The sequence below is a fragment of the Peromyscus leucopus genome, chromosome 5, assembly GCF_004664715.2.
Source record: "Peromyscus leucopus breed LL Stock chromosome 5, UCI_PerLeu_2.1, whole genome shotgun sequence".
Classification (NCBI taxonomy): domain Eukaryota; kingdom Metazoa; phylum Chordata; class Mammalia; order Rodentia; family Cricetidae; genus Peromyscus; species Peromyscus leucopus.
The window spans coordinates 3,099,077-3,120,739 of record NC_051067.1 but is presented as its reverse complement, the minus strand read 5'-3'; the positions used below and the strand labels follow the sequence as shown (position 1 = coordinate 3,120,739).

Below are 21,663 nucleotides of genomic sequence, written 5' to 3'. Positions count from 1 at the left end.
CCTTTAAAGTGGTTGCACTTGGGCAGGATCATCAAACACTACATTAATAAGAGACCCGGAAGAAGTGGGGAAGCTGTATTTGATCTATACCATCTCATTTGGGTCAGCCATTGTAGGCCCTGCCTGGTACAAGTTCATCTAATCTGTGTGTGTCACTCTGAGAGTTGGCAGTACCACCTCCAGATCAGGTATTCTGAGTCCAGATCCAGGGAGGGAGGTTGAAATTCTCACAGTAGCTTCTTAGGAAGGGATTATTTTATGTGGGTTTTATAAGCCTTAAACTTCTGTATGTCTTACGTACATACCTCATTTTTCATGAACTTGTGAGGCCCCTTTGCCCTTTACCTTCTTAGTTTGTGCTTCCTGTATTCTATTACCCTTAAACCACATGTATCTCAGTGGATTTCAAAAGGTGACTCTGGAAAGTCAGAGCAGCCTGGGCTATGAGGGCCTCTGGTCTTTCTATCACTTTCTCTAGCCTTGTTTCTCCAAGTTCTAGATTGTTCTTTTTTTTTTTTTTTTTTTTTTTTTTAAGATTTATTTATTATGTATGCAGTGTTCTGCCTGCAGGCCAGAAGAGGGCACCAGATCTCATTACAGATGGTTGGGAGCCACCATGTGGTTGCTGGGAATTGAACTCAGGACCTCTGGAAGAGCAGTCAGTGCTCTTAACCTCTGAGCCATCTCTCCAGCCGTCTACATTGTTCTTATTGCTCCTTTCTTAGCTTTTCCCTAAACTGTGGGAAGATGGACAGTGAGATGATGTGGTGGGGCTCTGGTGTCACACTTGCGTGTACACCTGTGCTCCTTTTAAGAAGTTCTCTTGAAGACAAGACCATGTTCTACTTTATCTGCCATACTACTCAGGACTGTTCTTGGCCTTACAAGTATATGCCAGGTCCGATGGAGTATAGACAGCTTAGAGGGATGAAAATGTCATTTTTGACTTCAAAACTGGGAGCTGACCAACCAGGATGTCTTTTATTATGAGTTGATGATTTACTTATGTGAGTGCTGTGAAAATATTTGCAAACAACTTTCCTAGAGAGTGGTGTATCCCTTATTCTTGAACATTAGGGTTTGAATCAATGAGGAAGCAGGCAGCACACAGAAAATTGTGAGGCTCTTAACCAAGTGTTGTCAACAAGTGCCAGTAAACAGTGTGCTACAGCCACTTATGGCAAGGGGTTTTCCTCACCCTCTGATGGCGGGGGCAGGGGTGGGGTGGGGGTGGGGGACGGGGTAGGGGTGGGGGTGGTGAGGGGCACAGGTGCCTGGGAAAGGCCAACTAACTGGGGAAGGAAGGAAAATCTGGAGAGTAGTTGTAAAGAAGTTCTCTGGATTTTCTGATCTCACTTGATTCATGATACTGAGGTGAAGGATGACAACCCACAATTCCCAGTACCCTGTCTGCCGATGAAATCCTTCTACTGAAGAATGCTTAGTTGTCCCTGAATGAATAGAGCCCATTTTAACCCTGGACCTTCCTTTCAAAAGCCCTGGGTCCATCAGAAATTGCTCAAAAATAAATAAATAAATAAATAAATAAATAAATAAATAAATAAAAAGTACACTTTTTGGAAATCTCCCTTTTGTTTTCTCAGTTTTCTACTTCATTAAGAACATTGTTGGAATGGGGTGATGGAGACATAGAGGGGAGAGTAGAGAGGTAGAGCTTTTTGGCTGATGTAGCTTATGGTTGCCAGAAACCTACTGGAAAGTCAGACTATCAGCCTTCTCTACCCCTCAGATTTCCCTGTCATTGGAAGGGGTTGTGGGAGATTGTGGGAGTCCAGTTCCCAGCTTTTCTAGGGTTCTTAGGATGAGGAGAGAGGGATAAGAAATATTCAGTAGAAAGAGAAACCAAGCTGATGAGAAGAAAGATAGAAACACAGGACAGGTGTGGGAGGGCCTGGATCAATACCCAACAGCCCCTTCTGCCTTTTCAAAAGGGCTTTTTATAATAATGCCAAGGGGCAGGGCAAAAGACTTCCCCCTTGCTAGATCAAAGCACACACACGGCCAAGTGCAGACCCTTCCAAACACCTTATAATCACACCTGTGGTCAAATCATCTCCTTATACAGCCCTGCTGGGTAAAGCAAGCTCAGATTCTCAGACCCTGAGTAAGTTCTCACTAGGAAACCTCTGTGGGCCTCTGTGGGTCTCTATAGCTCTCTCTTCTTAATATATTAAAGGGCCCCCAGACCCCTCAGATAGACTGTGTCTGCCTTACGTCATCCTTCTTTCCTAATTAGCCTCACCCATCATGGAGATACACTTTCCATCAAGCATACTCTGTCTTAGGTTGGCAGCTAGCAAGAAGAATGTTACCCATTCCTGACTACCAGTCTCTGACAGGGGGAAGTACAGAGCTAACTCAGCTCTGACTCAAGTCCCTACTAAGAGTTTGCAAGTAGTTGGAACAACCACAGTAATCCTTATGGCTGCCACACCCCCCAGTAAAGGAGTAGAGGATGACCAAGATGGAATGTCTTTTTTTTTTTTTTGGATGGGTCTAAGATGTCTATAAGAGCCTTAGCTGCACAAAGCCCCTTTTTAAATCAATAATCTCTTGATGCAAACACCTCAAATAAATCAATAGACTCCCTTAGTTTCACCAAACCATGGTTCATCAATATCAATAGATTAACATAATTCTAGTATGATTATTATTATACATATTATAACTAGCATGAATATTACTACACATATTTACAATTCTTACAAACTTACATTCAAAAGCAAACTTTCTATAGGACTATTTACACTTTACAAACTTTAGCAAACATTCAAAAGAGATCTCATAACAGAACTATTTACATTTTCTTCCAACAGGACAGAGGGTACATGAATTGTGAGTCACCACAGTTAAAATTGTAGGTGAACTCAAAACTGCCTCATTTCTGAGGTTTGCAAAAGCTCAAAAAGCTCAGGCCTAATAACAGTCTTAAAGTTCCACTGATAGCCTACGATCAGGGCCTGGCTCATCAACCTCCTGCATGGCTCTTGCCACCACTATTTGGCTCTGAGGAGGATGATGATGATGTGGAGATGTGCAGTCTGGGAGTCTCAGTGTGGTCCCTTCGAGGCCTGGGGGACTTGATGTTAGTCCACCGAGTCCCCTCCAGGGGCTGGTTGCCACCACTTACCATGAGCAGGCTAGTGGGCACTAACCTTGTGCAGCCTCAGCAAACACATTCTTTGTCCCTTCCCTCCTGGGTCCCAGGCCCACAGCTCCTCTGATCTAGGAGGTTTCAGGGCTGCAGCTCCCAGCATTGCAAGCTGCTGACTGTTGACTTTCCCAGGCTTCCCTGTGCTTGGCTCACCTCGGCTGTCCTCCACTTCCTCTGGGGCAGCTTGCTTGCTGAACTCAGGGCCTAGTGAGCACAAGGCCACCAGCGCTCAGCACACTGGGTACTGGAAACACCTGTGTGCTACCCTGCTTGAACAGCCAAATGCCACTCCCAGGGTAGCTGCAGGGCTCTGCCTCATTCTGTTGCTGGGAGCTTGGACTGGCCCGAATTCCAGTATGTCTCACTTGGGTGCTCTGTCGGCCAGCAGTTTCCCCAGGTCTGCATCCCTACCTCCACCACTGCTCCATCTTGAGGGGATGCTGCCCTGCTCGACTCTCTGCCTGCGGTCTCCCAGATATCTCCTAGTCCTGCTCCCGGTGATAGGGGTCCAAAGCCTCTGCTGCATTCTTGCCACTGCTGCAGCTCCTCACCAAGGCTTTTTCACAGCAGAAAATATGCAGAACCCTGCGGCCTGTACTGGCTCTGGTGTTTGCCACCTGTGCTGCTGTGGTGTCTGAGGGTCTCAGCTGATGCTGCCTGGCTACTGCCACTTGCTGTGGGGGCTTCTGAAGCTGGCAGTCTCTGAAACAGCCCTTTGTTCTCAGACTACCAGCCCTGCAGTGTCTGCCCAGTCCTGGACACTGCCTTTTATGTCCCAGGTTCCATCTGTGCTGGGTTTGGGGGGAACTACTCTACTCTAAATTACTTTATATTAAACCTTCACCATCTCCCTAGACCTAGAGCTTATTCTATCCTAATATACCTAAGCCTACATTTCTACAACTTATTTATACTATCATTTTTAGACCTAATTTAGTAGATAGACATTGAGAAAGAGAGACAGAAAGAGAGAAACCTAGCCACAGAGAGATACTTGCTGCAGCCTAACTTTTCTATACACAGTTTTTGCTCCCAAAGAATAAAATACCACTGCCTCAATCTTAATACAAAACCAGACATTTCCAACTGCTTCCACAGTGTTCCCTATTCTCACTTACTTCCTCTGTACCCAAGTCCCTGTTCAGGCACCATCTGTGAGAGGCTCCCACCTTTTAAAGGGTTCCTATGAGGAGGAGAGAGGGGTAAGAAACTTTTAGATAGAAAGATAGTGGAGAGGAGAAAGACAGAAACACAAGATAGCTTTGGGAGGACCTGGATCAAAACCCAAAGTCCCCTTTCTGCCTCTTCAAGGAATTTTTATAACAATGCCAAGGGGCAGGGCAAAAGACTTCCCCCTTGCTAGATCAAAGCACACCACATAGCCAAGTCTAGATCCTTCCAAACACCTGATAATCATGCCTGTGGTTAAGTCATCTCCTTATGCAGTCCTGCTGGGTAAAGCAAGCTCAGATTCTCAGACCCTGAGTAAGTTTTCACAAGGAAGCCTCTTTGGAGCTCTACAAGGGGTAAAGAGGTATCCACACATATTGGAAGTGGTGAGAGCCGTCTACATACATCTGAAGGGATGAAAACCATCCACACACATCAGAAGGATGAGAGCCATCCACACAGAGAATGGTTACAATAGAGGTGGTGTTGATGGAGAGAGGAAGCAACCTGTACCTGTTTGTTATTCTTTGCTGGTCTCTGTTCCCTCTTCAGAAGAGTTTACTCTGCCCTCTGTTCCTCTTTGACCTGTAAAAGGCTTCCATTTATGCTTCTTAATATATGCTGCACAATGCTTTAGTATGTACTTAGTTCAAGACACTTAACTATTGTCTCCTAAAGCATTTCCAATCCCCCAAGACTACATCACTAGGTCTCTCGGATGCCCTGCAAGCATCTTCCAGAGATCTCCTCAACATTTTCACCCAAATGATCTCCTCAAACTTCAACACTCCAATGTGAGCTTCTGGTCTTTTCTCTCTAGCCCATGGCTCCCCTGTCTTTCGTTTTGGTTTTCTATCTACCCTTTGACATCTTTCACATTAAAAAAAAAAAAAAAACACCTTTAGAAGTGTATTGACTATGCATTTACTAGACTATGTGTCTGTTTTTCCCCTTTAATGAACTATAAGCTTTCTGAGGCATTGCTAGAAATTTACTTGTTTGCTCTTATACATGAAACATCTAGAAGATGTGCAGGCTAGCACAGTGCCTAGTAAACGTGGCCTAAGTCCTGTCAGTCTAGGAGACTAGCTGGCAGAAGGCAGTCTGGTCCTTAGGAACAACAGTGAGGGGACTGTCTAGGCCAGGACATTGGGGATGAGAAGAGGAAGGAATGCTCATGGCATTACCACCCAAGATCCTGCTTGCCTGTGACCTGCCATGGTTGAAGTAGTTTTCTTTAATGGGCACAGGCAGATTGTTCAAATTGGGACAAGGGGAATTGTATTCACATTGGGTGTGTAGGTTGGGACAAGCTGACTGGAAGGATGGACAGTAGATGGGATTGCAGGGCACAGAAGTTGAAAGCTATTGTGAGCCTCTCACTGATGCCAGTGTCACTCAGACCTGGGTAGTGGAATTTGCCATAGACTTGTAGTGTAATCCTGCTCATCATGGAGCGCAGTGTTCAGAGAGAGAGAGAGACAGAGAGACAGACAGAGAGACAGAGAGACAGAGAGAGACAGAGACAGACAGAGAGAAAGAAGAGTCTTTTAGAGGATGAAAGGTCTCCTTGCTCAAGATGGAGTTCTCCTTTCATGGACCTGAACTATGTTGCTGAAAGGGACATCCAGGTCTCATCTCCATTTTTGAGCGTCTCTGGTGGGTATGCCTCTCTTCTCTCAGATCCATCTTCTAGCAGAACAGGGCTGCAGGCTGCTACTTCCCTTTCCTTTCAGCATAACTAGTCAGCTAAAGACTCTCTTCACTTCCTACCTACTCTGCAGGGTTCCTGATTCCTCCCCTGCCCTGACCTTGATCCCCATTATTAACCCCCAGGGACTGGGCTTCTTAGCAACAGGGAGGAAGTTACAGGAAGCCTCCATACCCACAAGTGAATTTCAGTTCCAAAAATCCTTCCCTTCCTTCAGCTTTTCTTCCTCCTAAAACACATTCTCAAACCGAGGGGAAAGGCCTCTTGCTTTGTGCACATTAGAAACTTAGCTCTCCACATCCACATCTCAGGGGCAGTATGGTCCTTTGCAATGGCTGTGTGCTCTCCTACAGGCTGGTGGTCTTTTGGCCTGGATTTCCAGATCATTAACAGCAATCAGCAACTGTCATTTTAGCTCCTGATGGAGAGTTCCATCCAGTCAGGAAGGAGGGGCTGAAGTCACACAACCCCTGGGTAATTGCTTTCCCTTGTTTTCAGCTAGACAAGATAAATTGGTTTTGGAATCATCCTCCATCTATGGCTCTCCTAGCTTGGTTTATGTCCCACTGGCCTTTTGTTCTAATACTGGTTATAATTACCCAAGCTGAGGAGAGGCCTGGCTGCCCCAGCTTTTCCGTTTGCCCCACTTTTGATTGGCCTAATTCTTTCTGTGGGTTTCCAAAGCTTGGGTTGAAGCCATTAAAGTAAAAAGAGGCCTGGCATATGCTGCAGGGCTTTCCGGCTGTGGGGTTTTTCATTTTCCCTGGAACGAGTGCTTTTCTTTAGTTCAAGAAATCTACATGGCCCAAGTGCAAGGGGAATCTTGTCTCTCGGCTCTTTCCCTCTCCTCCACCTCCTCCACAGGACTGCCTACAATAGTGCTGCTCCACAACATTCTTGCTGGTGCTTTGAATGTGGCCATGGATTTAGGTCACTGGGCTAAATGGATGAAGCTGTCTCTGCCTGGAGATGACTGTCTTCATGATCAAGCTGGGGCATCATGTAGTATCGTATATGGCTTTTTCCTCCAGCATAACATAAACCCACCACCATCTTGGGGGTCCCTCACATGGGGGTCCAGCCTTTACTCTCACCCTGATCCTAGCCTTAGTGATCTTGGGAGTGCTGGTGTATGTAAGAAGTGGGAGTAACTAAAAGTAGACTCCAAGATGTAGCATCCCTGATGTCATTGTCATGATGAGCTGGGGAGTATGTAGTGATGTAGTATTTCCTGTCACCCATGCTCCTGTAAACAAGCCCAATAGACTTATTGGTTCACTAAGTTGGACTTGGGTGGAATCTTGACTTTGGTCATCTGGCAGGTGAGTAGATGTCTCCCAGGGAAAGTGATACACTACCAAGGGCCCACGCAGGCAATCTGAGGGCCGTGAATCCCTCTCTCCACATCTGCATCCCACCCATAGTGACACAGCCACTGAACTCTAAGATGTGGTACCCAGAGGGACATGTGTTTCTTAATGGGCTTCTTGTCTGACACCCCACTAGTCAGTTTCCTCTTTTCTGAGGCCAACTGCAGTATGAATTTCTGCATCTAAATTTCTCGAGAGAGGGGAAGTCTTTATTGCCTGCTGTGTGCATGTTTCTCCTCTCTTTCCCTTCCCTCTTCTGTGATGGAGAGCCAGACACAGGGCCTGGAGAACTCCAATCCATACTACTTACTGAGCCACACTCCCAATGTCACATTTTTTGAATATTTTCCAACTTTGTTTGTCTCTTAAAATATACTACCTAAGAGCATCTGCAGTCTTTGGGTTTGATGGATGGGGTAGCCCAGCCTCATGCTTTGAGTACTAAACATACACTCTACCCTCTAGATGAGCAGCTAAGCATTCACTTGGACCCCAGGCTTCCTTTCTAACTTGCCTGCCTCTGCTTTTTCTCACCTGAATTTGCTCATGACATCACCTGACATACTTGGAACCCTGGGGCCTGGGAAACCCCAAGTCCAAAGCTCCTAAGACTGAGACTAGAAACTTAAGGTCCCTCTCAAGTCATGGTAATGCCCTAAGCCCTCACCTATCTCAGGACCCTTTCCCAACAGTTGCTACTCTCTCAGGGGCAACCTCTGGTTCTGTGGAACATCTTGAGAGGTGCATTAGGCCATTGTCTGCAGAACTGTGGATTTTTCTCTTTGAAGTTTTTGCCTGTTCCCAGCTGAACTGATGGACTCCATCATCTCCTGGAACTTTAAACAAAGTCTTGCTTCATCTGTTTGAAATATTTTCATGCCATCTCCCACATCCATATCTATTTCCCATGTGCCCTTTCTTCTGGTCCCTTTAGAAATGAAAATGCAAGTGGAGAATCAGAAAATGAGCAAGTGTTCTGAACTGGGGGAGGAAGGGCTGTGGTTTATGCCAATCCATTGTAGGTGTGACAACCACCTACCTGAGACACCCTGCAGGGCATGATGTGCAGCAGTCTGAGCAGCATGCAGCAGGTCTTGTGTGATATCTCCCAGGAGCTAGGAAGGGCTTCTCCTCCAAAGGTGTCTCTTACAACTTGTCTGTGAACCCAATGCACATTTTCAAGGCTTACTATCCTAGTGATCTGTGCAATGGGTAAAGAGAAAGTAAAGCCTGTTCGCTGAAAGAGGAAGAGAGAAATAAAATGGATTTGGGTTTGTTCGCTTGTTTTATAAATGTTTCATTATATTACACATACTTCCTCAAGTTAAAAAAAAATGGAAAATACGGATTTTTTTTAAGTACCTCATGTAGCTAAGAACCATAGCCTTTTATTTGAGAGTCTGCCTCAGCAAACTGGCTTTGATTACTTGGCTTTGGGCTTGAGTGTGTGGTCAACTCAGTTAGGGTTTGGTGAGGCTTTCTGGGAGCTGGTGGGATGTGAGGCTGTGGCTTATGCGGTACATCCTCCTCGCAGCTCAGTGATGTGATCTGGCCCGCATCGGTGGTGCCCGCATCAGTGGTGCCCGCTGCCAATGCTAAACCGTGACGCTTTTCTGGCATTATGTCTTCATCTTACTCATTCTGGCTTTTTGTTCATGAGCGAGAAGGATGGGTGGGAATTGTCAGTTTTCCACATGGCCCATATCTTAATGCTACATCACTGATTCTTCATCCTGACTATAGAAGACAGGATTCATTTTAAAAATCAGATTTATTGGGGCTGGAGAGATGGCTCAGGGGTTAAGAGCACTGGCTGCTCTTCCAGAGGATCTGAGTTCAATTCCCAGCAACCTCATGGTGGTTTACAACCATCTGTAGTAAGACCTGGTGCTCTCTTCTGGAGTGCAGGGACACATGCAGGCAGAACACTCTATATATAATAAATAAATAAATCTTCAAAAATAATCGGATTTATTTATTTACTTATTTGTGTGTGTGTACAGTGTGCACATGTGTGTGAGCAAGTATGTACAGGTACACCATGGCACGCTTAGAGAGTTCAGAGGACAACTTTTGAAAGTCAGTTCTCTTCCACCATGTGGGTTTCAGGGATTGAATGCAGGTTGTCAGGTTTTGTGGCAATGCCTTTATCAGTGAGCCATCTCTTGGGTCCTCATAGAGACATTCTATTCAGTATATCAAGAGAATGTGGGTGAAGGCTTGTGTGGGATGCTTTAGGGGCCATGATTGAAGTGGAACAGCACACATCACTTTCTGCTACACTCCTGGCTAGAAGGAGGCCCGGATGCTCACAGGCTCATAGAATCTTAAAATGTTGAGCTGGACAACTGAGAGGTGCTTGTCTTAAGTGTGTGGTCAATGTGCACCAAGATCATCTTAAAGACCACGTTAAATGCATATTCTGGGACCTAGTCAAGCAGGTGTAAGGAAATTGCATTTAAAAATGTCCCTAATTATTAGGTTAAGAGAACCGCTGGACTGAGTCACTCAGCCCCCTCATTTTATAGATAGTAAAATTAGGGTTCACTCACCCACATCCAAGGACACAGTTGGTACCAAGGCCTATTCAGGCTCCTGGCAGGCCACTCCCAGACATTTTCCCTGGAGTCTGTACACAGTAGAGTGTAGGTGGTTCCCTATTGTTGACTGTCCCTAATTCACCTGTCACATGTAGTTGGTCTGTGGCACCAGATGAGGACATGTCCCCCAATCTCAGGGAATCTAGTAGCTACCTTGAAAAGGGCCAAGTCTGGTAGTTAGCCTGCAGCTGAGAGTCCTCTGCACTGTAGATTGACCAGAGCCAATTCAGAATTGAATCCTGTTATATTCAGGGCAATTGCTAACAGGAGTCAGGGACTTTCTGCTGTTTTTAGTTTAGAGACTAGAATCTTGCAAAGTAATGATTGGGGAAGTTATAAAATGAATTTTCCTTCAACCCACTGACCATGTACCTACCCAGGAGCCCACGGTGCTTTTAAAACTGTGCTGTAAGGACTCCTTTCAGGAGGCCTTGCTGGTGTGAGAGAACTCCTGCTCCTACCTCTCTTGGTGGAGACAGCAGGTGCCTGTAAGCTTGCATTCTACACATTGTGTGTGTGTGTGTGTGTGTGTGTGTGTGTGTGTGTGTGTGTGTTAGCATTGGAATTGAAAGCTCTCTGACTCAAAGACCTAATGAGGAGGCTCAGTTTTTTTCTCAGAATCTACTCTGCAGATTGCTCATCTCTCCTTCCGTCAATCTTCCTTTGTAAGCAAAATATAAAACTTGGAACAAAAAGTTCAAGTACAGAGGGTTGCACCGATTTCCTTCTTAGCCTTATTTGGAGGGTCTGATTCTGAGCATGTGTGTGGAAATGACTTTGTGAGAAGGAAAACAAATATCCAATCACTTGCTGCCTTCTGAGATAGGAGGGGCAAGTACATCATAAACAGTGCAGTGTGGGCCCAAACCTTTGCTGAAGTGAGGATGAGTATGTAAGTGGGGTGAGCGAGGATGAGTATGTATGTAGGACTGGAGGAGGAATGAGGTGAAGGACGACATATAAATAGGAGGAAGGATGATAAACACAGGGCATGTAGGGCACCAATGATGGTCTGTTTTCCAGGGGGACATTTGGCTTTCTAGACAAGCCACAACATGGACCCATGTTATGTACAACATGAAACTGAAGCAATGTTCTGAGTGAATCATAGAGGTAATTAGAAGACCAGCTGGGGCCTGCTTTCTGTCAGCTGTGGTTAAGCAGTGCCACTGTACATTCCAGGACCTGACTCTAGGGCTTGGGGTTTTTCTTGATTCTCTGTGGTCTTGGAGCTACAGGAGTTAAGTTACCAAGGTTTGGCAAATTACCATCTAGCAACCAAACTCAGATAGCCACCTGCTTTTGTTAATAACGTTTTACTGGGACACAGCCACATGCATTCACTCGAATGTCAGTTATTGTTTCTTTCATGTTGATGCTGAGCTGGCTGAATCAAGCAGCTGCAACAGACTGTGCAGTCCGAGCGTCTCATGTATGGTCTTACAGAAGTACGATGGTCCCCATTTGTGTACAGTATTTCATGTGTAGTCTTACAAAATGTGATGGTCCCATGTATGTAGAGTATGTTGTGTGTAATCTCACAGAAGTGTGATGGTCCCCATGTGTAGTCTTATGGAAGTGTGATGGTCTCTGCTACATGGCCCCAGGTTGATCAGCTGCTGGACTAGGTAGCTTCCTGGGAAGAAGCATGACCTTGAGTCTAGGGGCTCTCTTCAGCAGAGAAGAGCTTTGGGGTGGTAGAGGTCAAAGGAATACCCACTGAGCCACCCTCAGAACTGGGACAGTAGGTATCTTTCAGGGATAGGAACATGGGTGGTGCCCATGGACGTCTGCTATAGTGGCCTAAAATGGCTATTCCAGTTTTCTCATGAGTTCTGGAATGTATTTGTGGACAGTCTTTGATGTCCATGCTTTCCAATGGGTGGGATTATCCAGCTCCAAGACGTTCTTCTTGGAGGTTTGTCTTATTTAGGGTTTCTATTGCTGTGAACAGATACTATGACCACAGCAACTCTTATAAAGGAAAACATTTAATTGAGGCTGGCTTACAGTTTCAGAGGTTTAGTCCATTATCATCATGGTGGGAAGCATGGTGGCATGTAGGCAGACAAGATTCTGGAGCGGAGTTGAGAGTTCTACATTTGGATCCACAGACAGCAGGAAGAGAGAGTGACACTGGGCTTGGCTTGAGCTTCTGAAACCTCAAAGCCCACCTCCCAGTGACACACTTCCTCCAACAAGGTCACACCAGCTAATGGTGCCACTCTCTATTGGCTTATGGGGGCTATTTTTATTCAAACCACCAGTGTTTTTTGTTTTTCTCCGTGTCTCTCTTATATCATTTCTATTTGTGGATAATCACATGTGTTGTCTTACAGAAGGAATTTAGGTGGGATGAACCCCCTTGCCTATGAGGACCACCCTAGAGTCGGCACATAACCACTTCTGTGTTGTCCCTGTAGCCAAAGTAGTCATAGGACCTGCCTGCACTCTAAAAGTAGAGCCATAGATGACACCTCTTGAGGTGTGATGGCAGGATCCAGGTGCAGAGGGGCAAGGTGTAAGATCCGGTGTAGCCATCTTAAGAAGACAACAGTGGCTGGCATCATTCCAGAGCCAGGCACCCACGGGACAGGGGTTTGCTGTGTGTGTACCTTTCCAACCCCACAGTTCCTAACCATGTGGCTTGCAGTGGCCACACGGGGACAGAACACAATGGGAACTGCTTTTGTCCTACCTTAATTCCAGAGAGCTATTGTTAAATCAGGGAGGAGTTTTAATTAGGTGCCAAACAGGAAGAAAGACATCAGTGTGGTGGTATTGTGTTCCCCATTGTGCACCCAAAATAAATTTATCTGGGGTCAGAGAACAGAACAGCCACTAGATATAGAGGCCAGAAAATAGTGGCACACACGCCTTTAATCTTAGTATTCCAGAGGCAAAGATCTGCCTGGATCTCTGTGAGTTCAAGGCCACATTGGAAACAGCTAGGCATGGTGACTCACGCCTTTAATCCCAGGAAGTGATGGCAGCAAGCAGAAAGGCAGATAAGACGTGATGACCAGGAACTAGCTTGGTTAAGCTTTCAGGCTTTCAAGAAGTAGTTCAGCTGAGATCCATTTGGATGAGGACACAGAGGCTTCCAGTCTTAGGAAACAGGATCAGCTGAGAAATTGGCGAGGTGAGGAAGCTGTGCTTTGTCCTTCTCTGATCTCCCAGCGATGACCCCAGTACCTGGCTCCAGGTTTCCTTTTATTAATAAGACCATTTAGGATTCATGCAACACATCAGTATTTGCTAACCACAGAGGGCCTAGATGTGCTTGGGAATCTTGGAACAACTCCATTAAAAAAGTGTCATTGGCCCCTTATTTTATAGGAAAAGAACCAGAGTCTCTATGAGCCTGAGTGACCCTGCAGGGTCTGAGTTAGGATCACCTCATGTTTGTCATCCTGCTTCATAAAGGCTGGAACTCCTGGGGGTGAGAGGTTTGGATCTGAAGAGAAAGAGCAGCTTCACAGGGGACTGCTGGGAAGAGCCAGCCACTGAAGAGGACCGAGTCCAAAGCCCAGGCCAACAAGGATGACAATCTGGGACAGGAAGAAGGATTGGTAGAGTCACTAGAAGAACCTATCTGCCTATGTGCTGTACCCAGCCCTGGCAGTGCAGTAAGACAGACAGACACCAACAGGAGCAGCCAGACCACAGCCAGTGTTTCTTGGGGGCAGAGAAGGTGTGAGTATGTGAGGAAACACAGCCAGTGTCTGGTGGACGGGGGAAGCCCTGAAGAAAGACAGAGAGGAGGGAGCAGCACTATGCTCACAGGAAAGGCCCTGCTCTGTTTGCTCCTCTGTTCCTCCCTCCTGTCTCTGGGAAGCTCAGCACTCCTGCCCCAGCACGGGCCAGCCGAGGAACAGCTGAGGGGAGAGAGCGTTCTGGTCAGAGCCTGCCAGGCATCCTGTGTCCTGTGCTATGGGGGCAGAGCCTTCTTCCTTTACTGTTCAGGACTCTGCGTTGTGCCAGACTTGGGCAGTACTTAGCATTCATCCATCTTTAATCCCAAACCCTCAAAGGATTGTTTTGTGGCTTCTGACTGCTGGGAGAATGAAGAGAGAAGAGATAACTTCAGGATGCAGGTCTGGCTGAGAGGGAATTAAGATTCTAAACCTGGGGGCTGGAGATATGGCTCAGTGGTTAGGAGTATAGGCTGTTTTTCCACAGAGTCAGGGTTCAGTTCCAGCACCCACATGGCCGCTCACAGTGTCTGTATTTCCAGTTCCAGGAGATTCCATATCCTCTTCTGGCCTCCATGAACACCAGACATGCATGTGGTGCACATAAGTACATGCAGGCAAAACACTCATACACATAGAATAAAATAAATAAATCTTAAAGTATATTTCTAGGAAAATAATCTAACCTGGGCACCCTGAACCTGGGTGCATGCAGTGTGGATGCTCTCTATCTGGATGGAGAGGGGAATAGCCATTTCCAACCCAGAGAGCACAGAAAAGGCTGGAGGAGCAGACCGGCTGGCCCATCTCTCTCTTTGTGTAGGGTCCCTTGCGGTTTCTTGTTTTTCCTGTCCTTTCTTCCTCCCTGTACTTGAAAGATTCCTTCTCTCATTGTTTTGATTCCAATAATACAATGAGCATCACATTTTGAACGGGGAGAAGTGGAGGCATGTGGTCGAGCATTGCAGAGCCTGAACGAGTCTCTCAGAGCTGAGCTGGGGGGTGTAGCGAGGAGAGGCAGGTTCACACTCTCTGTTGGCTCCTGCTGTTTTCTGGAGTCCCAGGCTGGGTCACCAGCCCTCTAGGGATTGAGTGAGGCTTGCTAAAGGAGCATGAGACAAACCCCCGAAGAAGTGGTTCCCAGTGTTTTCAGTGCTTGTTAAAAGTGCCCAGTTTTCTGGCCTGAATTCGTAGAAACCATCGTGCAGCAGGTTGGAAAGCCCACAGTCTGCATTACCAAGGTGTCTCTAGTTCCCAGGTCAGTGGAGCCTGAGCTGTGTAAGCAGACAGCTTCTGACTTGGAGGCTGAGGAGGTGGGGTGAGGAGCTTTCCTTTAAGATAAAGCCCAGGAGCACTAGCTTGTTTATACTGAATGGGTGTTGATTCACTAGGTATGATGTTTATGGAGTCCCGTCTTGCTGAACAATACAGAATATAGCAGTTATGTGCATAATCACATTTAATTATAATGTTGTGAATTGTTAAATGTGATAAAGATTGCCTTACAAGAACTCTTATTAAACGCTCCCTGTGGTTTTCTCTTAATCACCGCTGTGGAGTTTTGGAATAATTTGTTCTTCCCTTCACTGGATAGAGAAGTTTTGAGTTGTACCATGATCCTGGCACCATGCTGGGGGTAGGGCAGTGTTCAAGAGTCACCAACAGCTCAGGGCTCTACCTGCTGCCCGCAGTGGATTTCTTGTCTGGCAGTGGGTATAGACTCAATAAATCCTCCACCAGCCATGGACCTTGCAGTTTTGCCTACATTCATTCTTAGCAACTAAAATATTTCTTAAAGTCATTAGTAAGTGTGATTTTGAAATTGCATTTATAAAAATGAACATATTCACTTATAAACAAATACTAGACCAAAGGAAATCCATATGATACCATGTTAAAATCAATTTAAAATCAGCTGAAATACAGGTAGGAATCTTCCGGTTACTCTCTAACTTAGGATGAATTATTCCATGAGTCCTATACAAGGGGTGTAGTTCCTCATCCCTGAACAGAGAGTTAAAAATTCCAAGTTTGAAATGTAATCGAAGTGTTGAAAATTAACACTGGAGGCTGGAGTTATGGCTCAGTGGGTAAACGCTGAGCGAGCGTGAGGACCCGAGTTCACACCTCTGGCACTCATGTGTATGGCCACTGGCTTCTGTAACCCCATGCTGTGGGGTAGAGGCAGGCAGATCCCAGGGGCACTGGTCAGCCACTCTAGCCAAAATGAGGAGCTCTGAGCTCAGAGAGGCTGCATCTTAAAACATAAGGTGAATAAGAGACTGAGGAAGATGTCCCCTCTGGCATCCCGTGGGCCTGCACCTATGTGGTGAGCACACACACAGTTTAAAGATGCCCCTATTCCTTTTTATTTCCCTACAACCTCTCTTTGCCCTGCCCCTCACTTGTGAATGTGGCACATTCGTAAAGTACCCATAGTGGTTTCAGCACATCTTGAAATCATGCCTGTCAGTTGCCAGTCAGCCATGGGAGGATGAACGGAAGATGTGGAAGGAGGATCTCCGTTAACCCTGGCTCTCTGTTCTCAGTGTTGCAGGAGGTGAGCTGTTTGACTTCTTGGCTGAGAAGGAATCCCTGACTGAAGAGGAAGCGACGGAATTTCTCAAGCAGATTCTCAGTGGTGTCTACTACCTACACTCGCTTCAGATTGCCCACTTTGACCTGAAGGTAACACTGTGAGTGGAAACCAGATAGAAGCTTAGGCCAGCTGTGACCTTTGTGGCTTGTTGGCTAAGGTAAACTGAGGCACCTGAGTAAAGACATTTCTCCCATGTGGGCTTAACAAATGGAGTTGTTCATGTAAATCACTAGCCTACAATCTCTTCCCATGGCTGGGAAGTCTAATGTTTGTTTGTGGGGTAGAGGCTTAATATCAGTGGTCACAGTCAGGAATCCCCGGAAGGAATCGAAGGAGCTTACTAACCAGGTGCTTCAGCTTGGACATTAGGCTGTTTTTGGCTGGTTGGCTGGTAGGTGGCACAGCTTTCATCCTCCTGTGGCTGGACATTGGTGGAAGGTATCTTGAGTGTTTCTTCTCTTGATACAAGCCTGGAGTCTGACGCTTCCCTTCACTGTCAAGCAAAACCAACTCCAAACTTGGCTGGGTATAGGGCCTTTGACTGGCTGGAAGCAAGGCTGTATGGGATTGAAAATGTGTGAGCTCCATGTCTAGCTTGTACAGAGGCACGCTCTTTGGGGGAAAGGAAGACAACACTGGGACAACAGAGAGTGGCTGCTAGGTTGACAGGAGGTGACCACAGGCTGGTGCAGGCCATGAAGCTGGAACAAGACTGCAGAGGGAGCAAGTGTCCCGTGATTTTCACTGTGGCAGGGCCACCAGGCCCATGTCTGTGTCCCCCAGCGTTCACCAGCACACACCGCAAGGTGGCTTTCTGCCAGTGTCCATCTGCTTGACTTCTTGTTTCTGACCTGGGAGCTGTCTGGGCAGCGGTCAGGACCAGAGGGTAGAAGATGGCAGGTACAGGCTCCGCTTCCATGGGAATGACTCTGATTTCTGCCCTTTCTCCTCAAGTCAAGAAGGGCGGTGCTCTAGTCACCCTGTCCTAGCAGAGCAGACATCTTAGACCTGCCTCCTGGTTCCTGCCTCCCCTTCCTTACCAAGGGTTTTCTGGCCTCAAATTCTTGGTCTCAGACCTGCCTCCTGGAGACCCTGAGCCCAAAACGTGTTATTCCCAGGGCTCTCTTTTCATCTACATCTTCTTGTTTTTGTTTAAGCAGTGAAGAAGAACTGTTTTGTCACCCCTTTACTTCTCTCTCTCTTTTTAAGCCGGAAAACATAATGCTTCTGGATAGAAATGTGCCCAAACCTCGGATCAAGATCATCGACTTTGGCTTGGCCCATAAAATTGACTTTGGAAATGAATTCAAAAATATATTTGGGACACCAGAGTTTGTAGGTAAATTTTCTTTGCTGTCGGGCTCACTTATGTCTCATCTACATTCCACTGACAGAGTCTCCCTGGCTTTAGGATCACTTCCTGTCCATGTTTCTACTTGTTATGTGAAGACAGACTCTGTTGGTCTGCAGACTTCCCAAGCTAATGAGTCTTTATTTTCTCTTAGCACCAGAGATCGTCAACTATGAGCCCCTTGGTCTCGAGGCAGACATGTGGTAAGGAGAATGTCCTTGGTGTTGGTATCTTTCTGATCTATTTGACTGTTCTCCTAATGGCTTTGTTTTTATTTTTATGTATAGGAGCATCGGGGTAATAACCTATATTCTGTAAGTATCAAGTCTACAGCTCATGTATGCTTTACTTGTCTCTGAGACCACAAATGTCGTCTGCCAACCAGATAGATCATGTAGGCCCCTTCAGCTTGTGCATGCTCCCCATTAAGCATCTTCATCCTGAACCCTCAAAAATGTGTTTATTTTATGCTAATTGGGCTTGTTGTTCCTTAATCAAAATGAATTGCCAGAGATTGTAACATAATTATGGTGAGAAATTCTAGCTGTCCATTGCTGGGAAAATAGGAAGAAGAGTTTTATTTTAAACTACACACTGGTTCAAATGACCATGTGTGATGATGTGTTTGGGTGTCATGTAAGTACTTGTTAATATGTGTGTGCATGGTGTGTTTGTACACAAGTATGAATGATTATTCTGCATTCCACTTTTATTATTATTTTTTGAGATAGGGTTTCTTTATGAACCTTAAGCTCATTGATTTGGTGACGTTGGCTAGCTAGTGAGCTTCAGGGGTCTACTCCTCTGTCACCTACATGCCACTGTGCGTGGCTTTTTATGTGGGTTCTGGAGGTTCTAATTCAGTTTCTCATGCTTGTGCAGCAGGCATTTTCACAGCTGAGCCATCTCTCCAGCCCCAAATGAACCTTTAGCATGACTCCTTGGCATGAAGTCCATACTTTGGCTTATAACTGTTCAGTGTTCATGAAGTGTGATTCTGAGGTGACTAATTCCATACCAGGTTCTAGTCCTGTTTGGTGTTTCTCACGTGAGACTCAGAAGAAGCAGTGACAGCACACGAGGGGTGTTAATATTCTGCTGATGCCCCACTTTATTTTTAACAGCCTAAGTGGGGCCTCCCCATTTCTTGGAGACACTAAGCAAGAAACATTAGCGAACGTATCTGCTGTCAACTACGAATTTGAGGAGGAATTCTTCCGTAATACCAGTGCCCTTGCCAAAGATTTCATCAGAAGACTGCTGGTCAAGGATCCAAAGTGAGTGTTCCCTCTTCTTGTAAGGCAGAGCCTTGTGTGGCTGAGGCTGGAGACCAGCACCTGTTCTGTGGGTGGCTACCTTTTGTCAGACCCTCACTGTTCCACCTACTGAAGGAAGAACACCCCAGAAGGAAGTGCTTCAGAAAATGCATTCAGGGTCTTCTTGCTTGCTCACTTAGCCCACAGGGAAAGAGTCTGGAGCTGAGCTGACCTGTGGGGTTGCACTCAGGTTTTTTTTTTTTTAAAGTGTGGGCCCCAAACTGTGTTTTCCAGAGTGTCTGCTTGGTAGGCTGAACTAGCATGAGAATAACTTTAGTACTGTCTCAGTGTCCTGTGAATGTTTTTCTTTCTCCTTCTTTCCCCCAAAGGAAGAGGATGACCATCCAGGATAGTTTGCAGCACCCCTGGATCAAGGTGAGTTGCTTCTTACATTGGAGTTGTAGTGATAGGTGTGAGCACCTATGGGTCATGCTGGAGTGTTAGCTGGCTGCTTTAAAGCAGAGTGGTAGACTGCAGTGTGTCCCAGTGATTACAGAGGGAGAAAAATGAGCTGTTAAGAGCAGGAAGAAGTCACGTCTGTCGAACAGGCATGTTTAGTGTAACCTATGGGGTTATAGTACAAGCAGCATTTTAAAGCTTGAGTTATTTTCTGTCATATAGGTGTTTCAAATTTCAGAATCTTTTGAAAGATCTGAAGGTCTGTAGACACCATATTCTCCTTCCACACTGCTGTAGGGGAAGCTGCCCCTTTTTTGGAGCCTTGACCCTGACACATGACACTTTTACATCGCTGCCCTATTGGCACTTGGGGAAACAAAACTGAATTTGCTTCAGCCTGAAATTAAAGGAACCGAGGTTGACGAATGTATAGCTTTCTGTCACTGTGGCAGGACACCTGGGAAAAGGCCTTTGAAGAAGGAAAGACTGGTTTGGGTTAGTTTTAGAGTTTTCAGCCTGTGGTCATGGGGCACTGTCATTTGGGCCTCTAGCACGATGGTTCCTTAAAGCAGAGAGAATGTGGTAGGACGGAGCTGCTGACTGCAGAATAGCCAGGCAGGATGGCGAGATGAAGGGCCAATGGTTCCAGTAGGTTCCTTCAAGGACTTATCTTCTTTCCACTATCCTCCACTACTGCAAAGTTTCTCTTCTGCCTACTAGTTGCACAATCTGGCCAGTAAGCCTTTAGAAAAAAGAGGCATTGGGAACGTTTAAGATAATAAAGGTATCTAATAGTTGAAAACAAACCCATGGGCCTCATCAGTGGGCATCACAGAAGGCCAAGGCTCTCCCACTTCCACTTGGGGTAGAGCCTGTGCCTAAGTGTACGCATTGAACAAGATGCAGTGAACTTGTCTGAATGCTGTTAGGATGAGCCAACTGTGCATACCTCTAAGGTCCCTCCAAACTTGAAATCACTTAGTAAGAAAGACTAAGGTTCCAACCTGTCACAAAATGGCTTCCCCATGAATCTTGCCATTCTGAAACTGTCATTCTGGAAGATTATAAATAATTGGTTACAATCTCACTTTTGATTAGATGCACTTTCTATGTATTATACAAAATACTTAGTCATTAAGAGTCAGCTGGCCTAGTCTAGTTCTTCCTAGATGCTTTTGTTTCATTGAGAGGGTCTCAAGTATGCCAGGCCAGGTTTAATCTTGGATATAGCCAAGGATGACCTTGAACTTCTGACTCTTCTACTTCCACCTTCTACAGCTGAGGCTGCAGGCATGGACCTCCCTGCCTGGTTTATGTGGTACTGGGGATCAAAGATTCAGAGCTTATTGAAAGCTAGGAAAGCTCCACCTGCTGAGCTACATCCCAGCCTAGCTCCTGGGTCTTGAATGTTATTCTCTACTCCTCATGCTATTTTAAGATTGTGAGTGTGTAAGCCTTGTAGAGTAACAAGGGGTTGTAAAACATTGTCATTTGAGCCATTTCTGTAATTAGCTTTCACTGTGTTTTCTTGACTTTTCATTTTAGCCTAAAGATACACAACAGGCACTTAGTCGAAAAGCCTCAGCAGTGAACATGGAGAAATTCAAGAAGTTTGCAGCTCGGAAAAAATGGAAAGTAAGACTCTCTGATTCTATGTTTTCTGTCTGCTCTGGTCAGGGTTCATGTTTTCTCTTACTGGGAATTCATTTAACAAAAGTCCAGTCTGTAATCTCCTGTGCTGTTGCTACTTACTTTCAAAGGCAAGCACAAACCATATTTAAGTGCTATTTGACTTGTTCTTTGAAATGAAATTTTACATGCTCCTTCTCAGATCATCCCCAAGGCAAATTTTTAAATCAATACAATAAAGTTACAATGAACACTTTTCCAACTGTGAAAAACCACATTCTAAATAAGCCTGTTCTTCCTGGTGAGCAGCGATGCCTAGAACTTGTTCAGAAACCCACCTTCCTCTGCGGGCTTGTAGGGGGCACTGGGATGGGGACGAACCCTGGCAGTATGGCCTGGAACTTGTATCAGAAACCCCCCTTTCTCCTCATGGGTGGGATGCTGGTTCAGGCATCTTTGAAACAGTCAAAATTCAAGGATCAGAAAGTGATGGCGTGGCTTCCAGTGCTCCAGATTAGGTCAAACCTGGGAGGAGCAAGCCCCTGCCCTCTCTCCCCAGCTGGTCCAGTGGCGTACCTCAGTTTTACACCCACTAAGCTAAGGCTGGACTCTCAACAAGGCTTAGAGCTTATGTCTTAGTCTCTCTCC

General features: G+C 45.9%; 1 protein-coding gene across 1 annotated transcript in view; it reads left to right on the top strand.

Annotated features, from left to right (window-relative positions):
* Dapk1 (death associated protein kinase 1) overlaps positions 1-21,663 on the top strand; it is a 159,802-nt gene that overhangs the window by 96,829 nt on the left and 41,310 nt on the right. Inside the window, exons 4-10 of the mRNA XM_028893677.2 lie at positions 16,271-16,409; positions 17,530-17,659; positions 17,826-17,874; positions 17,959-17,985; positions 18,796-18,948; positions 19,317-19,362; positions 20,932-21,021. Coding sequence (XP_028749510.1) covers positions 16,271-16,409; positions 17,530-17,659; positions 17,826-17,874; positions 17,959-17,985; positions 18,796-18,948; positions 19,317-19,362; positions 20,932-21,021 — 634 coding nt within the window. The remainder of the gene's footprint in view (positions 1-16,270; positions 16,410-17,529; positions 17,660-17,825; positions 17,875-17,958; positions 17,986-18,795; positions 18,949-19,316; positions 19,363-20,931; positions 21,022-21,663) is intronic.